We start from the raw sequence: 6,846 nt of genomic DNA, 5'->3' as shown, positions 1-6,846 counted from the left end.
TAAGACCATTAGCGCCTCTCAATATGGCACAACTAATGGCGCCTGTCAGATAGGCACCACCATTGGCGCCTGTCAGATAGGCACCACCATTGGCGCCTGTCAGATAGGCGCCACTATTTTGTATTATACCGGGTCATATACTGACCCGGGAAAAAAATTAATTATATTTTATTAAAAAAATTTTAATATAAAATATACATTGGCGCTTATTAGATAGGCGCCATTAAAAAATTTTTAATATTTTTTAATTCATTGGCTCCTCTAAGATAGACAACATTACAAAAAATATACCATTTCCGTAAATAGTCTATCTGACAATCTATTTCAGCACTAAATTTTTTTTTAACCTATTTCAGTAAAATAGCCTGCTTTTGCAGCATAATATTCAAGTAATGATAGTACAAGGACGTATTCAAAAAACGCAATCTAAACTAATGTTATGTAATGATGGGCAAAAGACATACTAGTGTTATGTAAGATGCTGTCCACGTTGACACAAATAGAATAGAACCTTTACACAAGTTAATATTTTAACAATTTTATTTTCTCATGTTTTGAAAATATTACCAAGTGCGTTTTATATTTTATTTATTGAAACAAATTTTAATCTTATTTATTAAATTTTCTTTCAATTTTCAAAATAAAAATATATATACTTCTAAAATTAAAATAAATGAAAAAAAATTATACATTGTTTGTGAAGTTTTAGACTTCACAAATGCAATTAGAGATATTGACAAGTGTTCGATGGTGTATAGTAAAATATTAAAAAATATATATTTAAAAATATATATAATTTTTTAAAATACTTGTAGAATAAATAAAAAAAGACATGGTAAGTGTCTATCAAATACTACCCCGAAATAAAAAATTATTTTGAAAAACCGAAGAGATCCTATTTTTCTTTATTACGTTTTATTTACTTTAATTTTTGGGCCTCCCGCAATAAGGCGTTGGGTTTATTTTCCAGGTTTTGGTGCGGCAGAAATGAGCATCGATATGGTTTCGGTGAAGTCCATCTAAAATGGGTGGAGTCAACTTAGCGATGCTTTATTCTTAAGCAGCTCCGCTACTTCCCATGCTTTCTTCGTTGCCTCAAATATATCTACTTTTTTGGCTAAATGCCGAAGGGACCACTGGGCTTCATATTTGCACTATCGGATTCTTTTAATTTTTGGGAGCTGAAGCCGTTTGGCTTGTGCTTAACAAAGCTTATACATTAACTACACCTAGTTAGTGTACTAACAAATGAGTTAATATAATGTTGTGGTCTCTCCTTCCTCACCATTTATCTCCACAAGTACAATTGCCATCCTTAAAATGGTGGAACCTGGTTCTATCCCTCATGACAATCTCCCTATCATATATCTTGGACACAAGTTTTGTTACAGTGTGGCAGTCCTCGCATATCCGAAGATTCTTGATAATTCTAATAGTTGTCCCTGGTTTGGTTCTAAGTAATCCAAATGCAATAGCCAACTTCTCACTGTGCTGATTGATTGCCATTTCTTTGGCTTCATTGTCCAGATCAAGCAGTAGATTCTGCAATGCAGGTTTATATCCTTCCTTTTCAAGTCTTTCAGCTATACTGTCCCACATGCGGTAAATCTCTGCTGCCTGTGGATGGGACTTGGTCCCGGCCAAGAATTCATGGACAACCCCATTCAGACTAATTGCACTGCATCCCGGAAGTTTCGAAACCCCTCGTTCTTTCATCTCCCTCCTTGCTTCAACTGCTTGGTCCCAGTCCCCTGCTGCTGCATGAATGCTCGCCAAGTGAACATACCGACCACCATGGTCCGGATCTTCTTCAACCAGCAGTTTCCCTACCTTTGTACCTAATTCGACATTTTTATGGATCTGGCAGGCATTGAGCAATGCTCCCCAAACAACAGCATTTGGTTTTACAGGCATTAGCTCAATCAATCCCTTTGCTTCTTCCAGGAGCCCTGCTCGGCCTAGTAGATCAACCATGCACCCATAATGCTCTATTCTTGGCCTTAATTTATGAACTCGTTCGATGCTCTCAAACAATGATTTTCCTTTATCAACCAGTCCTGAGTAGCTACATGCTGTCAGAATTGCTGTAAAAGTGACATGGTTTGGCTTGATTCCGACCTTCTGCATAGTCTCAAACCAGTCCAGCGCTTCTCTTGCACGACCATGAATTGCAAATCCATAAATCAATGCAGTCCACAAAGCAACTTCCTTTTTCTTCTGTTTCTTAAAAACTTCTAAAGCTTCTTCCATGTCACCACACTTTGCATACATATCTGTAAGGGCGCAGCCTAAGATTGGATCAATCACAATTCCTATCTTGTCTATATATGCATGAATCCATCTCCCTTGATCCAACGCTCCAAGATATGAACAAGCAGCTAGAGTGCTTGCAAGGGCAACTTTGTCTGGTTTCACACCTTCAATCTGCATTTCTTGAAATAAATTCAAGGCTTCCTTGTACATGCCCGCCCCAACATATCCAGATATCATAGTTGTCCAAGAGATGACATTCTTCGTTGGCATGTTCTTGAAAAATTCATATGCAGTTTCCATCTTGCCACACTTTGCATAGCCATCAATCATCAAGTTCCAAGAAACAACGTCTCGTTTCAAGACCTGGTCAAAGAGCAAACGCGCAGCTTCCATGCTGCCGGATGATGCATAGACATGGAGCAAGGAATTCACAGCATAAACCTCTGAGCCGAAACCTAACTTAACAACGTGAGCATGAATTTGCTTGGTTTCTTCCATAGCTGATAAACTGGAACAAGCTTTAAGCAGGAAAGGAAAAGTGTAGGAATTATGTGGAACTGAAAGATCCAGCATATGCTGATATAAAAGAAGGGCTGTTTCTGGTTTGTTGTTCTCTGAGTATCCTTTAATCATGGTGTTGTACATGAAAGTATTGGGCCTATTTACTCTATCAAAAACCATCCGAGCGTGTTCTAGATTACCATATTTCGAAGACACACAAAAAGTAAGGACTTTGCTTACTAAGACGGTATCTGCAACAAGGCCTGTTTTTAACATCTGTGCATGAATCTGCTTGAGTTCCCCCATTGTTGAACATCGTTCAAGTACAGATAAGGTCAGGGTGGCATTCAATTCCAGGGACAGCTGCTTTGTTGGAGATAAAGTGATGGGTGTCATTTATTGGTTAGTAAGGCAACAATAGTTTCTTTCCTCAATTTAATCTAACAAATGTAGATAAGGTTTTTGACAACTTCATATATATGGATATCCTTGCATTTCCTTTATGTGGTCCTTATTTGATCTTTCGTCAAGCTACTTAAAGCTTAACAATATTGATACTTTTAATAAGAAGAAACTTGCATGCTTAATTTTATTAAATTTCAGGTGTCCTTGTACATTTTTGCTGTTGGAGTTTCACAAAAAGAAAAAGAAAAAAACCATCGAAATATGACCACCTTTCTTGCAGCCATTGATATGATATCAGCTTGTTACCATCAGGCTTGTGGCAGACTCTTGGTTTTTGGCTTTCTCAGCTTCAAGCTTCCTTAGTGTTGTTGAACTCAACTTGCCTCCACTACATCCTTCAGAAACTAGATCTACAACTTCAATCTGCAGAAAATGGCACCATATTAAGACATTTTCCTTGAAAAATTTTGTGAAATTATAAACAAAATTTGTCTTACTTACAAATACTACCAACAGCATGGAAATTAACCAGACAAAAACAAACCTTTAACTGTGAAAGGCCTCTTTCAGCTCTTTTCTTATTAACGGAGACTCCACCTGGTAATGTCTCCTTACTGTCAAGAAACTAGTGCAGTTAGGCAAAGAAGGATTCACTAGCATTATATAAGGTTAATATGATGTACTTCATCTCTTGTTGCCACTTTTACGAACTCGAACAAGCCGAATCAACGTTAATTCATTGTGAAAAGGAGGCATATCCAGAAAGGAAACATCAATTCAGAGCACAAGATCAAGAAAGCAAAGTAAGCATTCATGTGAAGTGAACTACCAAAGAGTTCTCTTGTATTGAGAAGTTAGTCAGTAACAAACCTGACAAGAATGGCCTCCAAATGTTCATCAATGATTGAAGGTCCATAGGGATCTGTAATAGGTTCAACTTGGACTACTAGCTTTGGTTTGATAGACTGCAAAAAAATAAGCAAAATTTATTAATAGAAAAAATCATCGAATACCCCCCCCCCCCCCGTCCCCCAAATACTCTTTCATGGTCTTTTTCTCATAAAAATACTTTCACACCTTAATGTAATTCTCAACATTATGCATCCTTTCTTCAGTGGGTTGTATCAATTCAGCAAACTATCAATAAGAGAAGAATTGCTACAGTTAATCAAATGCCTTTTTCTCTTAATCCATTTTAAACCAAGTAAACAAGTTTAGGATTTAGATTAGTTCAGAGTAAAAAGTATATTGAATGAGAAAAAAAAAATTACCTGTTTTTTGGATAACATGGGACCATCACAAACACCCACCACGATTCGATCCCTGGCAATCTCCGCTGCTGACTATTTCCAGCAAAAGTTTTGTCTCTTAGAATCATATTGGGATAAAGAAATAAAAGTAAAACATAGTTTGAGAGAGAGATGATTATGCCAGTTTTACTTTGAGGAAGAGGCGGTGGCCGTCGTGCAAGCGGTCAAAGGTGCCACCAAGAACGACGGCGCCATATGAATTTGGCGGCGACAGTTGTGGGTTCACCAAAGTGGATTGATCCTTTTGCTCTTCCAACATCGTCATCTATATATCACACAACTGAAACCGATACAACAAAGGAAAAGAGAGAAATATATAGGTAGCTGACTTTGGGTTAGGTACACCGAACCTAGACAAGTTGAATCCTTCCTTGGGTTTTATAACTTAAAAAAGGAAGTGCCTATGATCCTGGGTATAAGATTAGTGAAGTAGGAGGACTTTAGTTTTCAGGTACCTTACCTACCTACCTATTTATACTACTTCCGTGATTTGGATCTCTAACTATGAATCCTACCATTTAAAAATAAAATAAAATTTATAAATACAAATAAATAATTGTTGATACACAATCTCAACTAGAAAGAAGAAGATGGTAGTGGGAAGAGGACCAATTCACACATGCTAAGACCGAGAGTTACAAAGATAAGAGAGTGCTAAGGTGAATGGAGAGGAGGGGGACGAGGATTTAGTCTCTCGAGATTTGTTGAGAGGAAAGAAGGGGAAGCCCCTCTTTTTATGTTGAGCTTTGTTTTGATACTAGCCATCATCGACTCAAAACTCCAATGGGGGTTTGGGCCTAATTCTATTGAGTTCGGCGTAGTAATAATAGGTGTTCACAGGATAAGTATCTACATTCTCCTGCGAAGTCACACGTGAGATCGCGTATGAGACTACATAAACATGCATGAAACCTACCTAGTATGTTATATTAACGAATAATACCTAGATCATATAAATAAAGAAACCTCACCATCTAAGAGAGACAGCGAAAAACACTCAACAAACTTTGAGGGTATTTATAGGTGGTTATAATTCTCGGGTGATCTTCACGTAAAAAGTGTAACCGTTAATAACATATGATTAATTATTTAAACATTTCAAATTCATCTAAAACATTAACATTTTTATACCTAGATAATAATCGAAAGTATTTGTAATTTTGAGATTAAATCACCAAAGCAAACATTAACAATGTAAATTTAAATAAATAATATAACTAATTTTAAATCAGTCAAAATACATATAAAATTCAATACCATCCAATTAATTAAAATCAGTTCAAACAATAAACAGATTAGCAAAGTCAATAGCTAATGAAACATCGGTGCCCATGTTATTATCACAAATATATACATATAATTCATTAATTAAAAATTTAACAATTTAATATTAAATGACAGTAAGAAAAGGTATTTGATCTAAAGGTACGTATATACACCTATACACATTCATCATCACAATTTGCAACTTTCCAATTTATAGCTTAAAAATCCTATATTTTGTAAAAAATTCTATAGAATTTATTGCATTATACTTGGTATTTATTATAACTTGAAAAAATTATTATTTGATTCTTTCCATTTGACTCTTGATAAATTTCCAAATCAAATTTATTGAGAAAATAAGTTTTTCCTTGATAAATTCATTTTATGTTGAGTTTTATTTGAATTTTGATCAAGTTTTTACTTTTGGGTTTACCGATTTGGGTCGATTTTATAGGTTTGAGCTAATAAATAAAATAAATCAGGTCCACTAATTTCTTTTTACCAATTCAATTGATTTTGGTTTTGATGTAGATAAATTTGCTCTAAACTCAGTTTAATATATTTTTAAATTGATACATTTATCTATTTTGGTTCAACCGATTAAACCGATCTATCCAGTTTAACTCCAACAACATTAATTTCTTTTCAAACATATGCCTTCATGTAAATAACTTTTTGTAAATAAAATTTCCCAAGTTTATGAACTTTCTAAATAAAAATTGTAGACCAATTATAAAACATCGTGTATCAATAAAAATTATATATTGGTATTTTTTAATTAATTTAAATTAATAAAGAGGCCAATAATAAAAATTATATCATCACTAATTAAACTATTAAGTGATGATCATCACTAATTATATGATACGAATAATAGATAAAATAATTTGTAGATCACCTGCATGCTCTCGTTTGTCAAAACATTTTCTCTTTTATTTTTACTCATTTTTTTAAAAAATTGTATATTCTATATTTTGAAAATTGAAAATTTTTTACAATGAAAATATGTTTAATGCCTATTTTCATATAATAAAAACATGAGAAAAATATAATTATTCCTACATTTATGTCGATTTGAACTATTTGTTATTTAAAAAATGTTAAAAATTAT

At 34.3% G+C, this 6,846-nt stretch overlaps 2 protein-coding genes across 3 annotated transcripts; both read right to left on the bottom strand.

The window, feature by feature from the left end:
• Positions 1-1,137: 1,137 nt before the first annotated feature.
• On the bottom strand, positions 1,138-3,276 carry LOC105763271 (pentatricopeptide repeat-containing protein At5g66520). The gene has a single exon (XM_012581418.2). It carries the CDS (start codon positions 3,148-3,150, stop codon positions 1,282-1,284), a length of 1,869 nt encoding a protein of 622 aa, XP_012436872.1. The 5' UTR covers positions 3,151-3,276; the 3' UTR covers positions 1,138-1,281.
• Positions 3,277-3,312: 36 nt separating this feature from the next.
• Positions 3,313-5,227, bottom strand: LOC105763273 (phosphopantetheine adenylyltransferase). Of its 2 annotated transcripts, XM_012581421.2 has the most exons (6): positions 4,600-5,214; positions 4,431-4,502; positions 4,237-4,296; positions 4,030-4,124; positions 3,704-3,773; positions 3,313-3,582 (listed from the first exon to the last, which is right to left on the bottom strand). In XM_012581421.2, the coding sequence occupies exons 1-6, from the start codon at positions 4,732-4,734 to the stop codon at positions 3,454-3,456; spliced, it is 561 nt and encodes a 186-aa protein (XP_012436875.1). In that variant the 5' UTR covers positions 4,735-5,214; the 3' UTR covers positions 3,313-3,453. The 2 variants fall into 2 exon arrangements, with proteins under 2 accessions (XP_012436875.1, XP_052481479.1); XM_052625519.1 differs by lacking the exon at positions 4,237-4,296 and having other exon boundaries at positions 4,600-5,227.
• Between the last annotated feature and the right edge of the window lie 1,619 nt (positions 5,228-6,846).

Source organism: Gossypium raimondii, chromosome 12, assembly GCF_025698545.1.
Source record: "Gossypium raimondii isolate GPD5lz chromosome 12, ASM2569854v1, whole genome shotgun sequence".
Lineage (NCBI taxonomy): Eukaryota > Viridiplantae > Streptophyta > Magnoliopsida > Malvales > Malvaceae > Gossypium > Gossypium raimondii.
Note: the sequence above shows the minus strand (reverse complement) of the source record. Positions and strands in the feature narration are given on the sequence as shown.

Coding starts and splice junctions, on each gene's coding strand:
- LOC105763273 (XM_012581421.2), bottom strand. CDS start 4,734: ATGACGATGTTGGAAGAGCAAAAGGATCAATCCACTTTGGTGAACCCA. Junction 3,774..4,029: donor TTGGAGGCCATTCTTGTCAG/GTTTGTTACTGA, acceptor GTTTCTTGACAG/TAAGGAGACATTACCAGGTG. Junction 3,583..3,703: donor GAGGCCTTTCACAGTTAAAG/GTTTGTTTTTGT, acceptor CATTTTCTGCAG/ATTGAAGTTGTAGATCTAGT.
- LOC105763271 (XM_012581418.2), bottom strand. CDS start 3,150: ATGACACCCATCACTTTATCTCCAACAAAGCAGCTGTCCCTGGAATTG.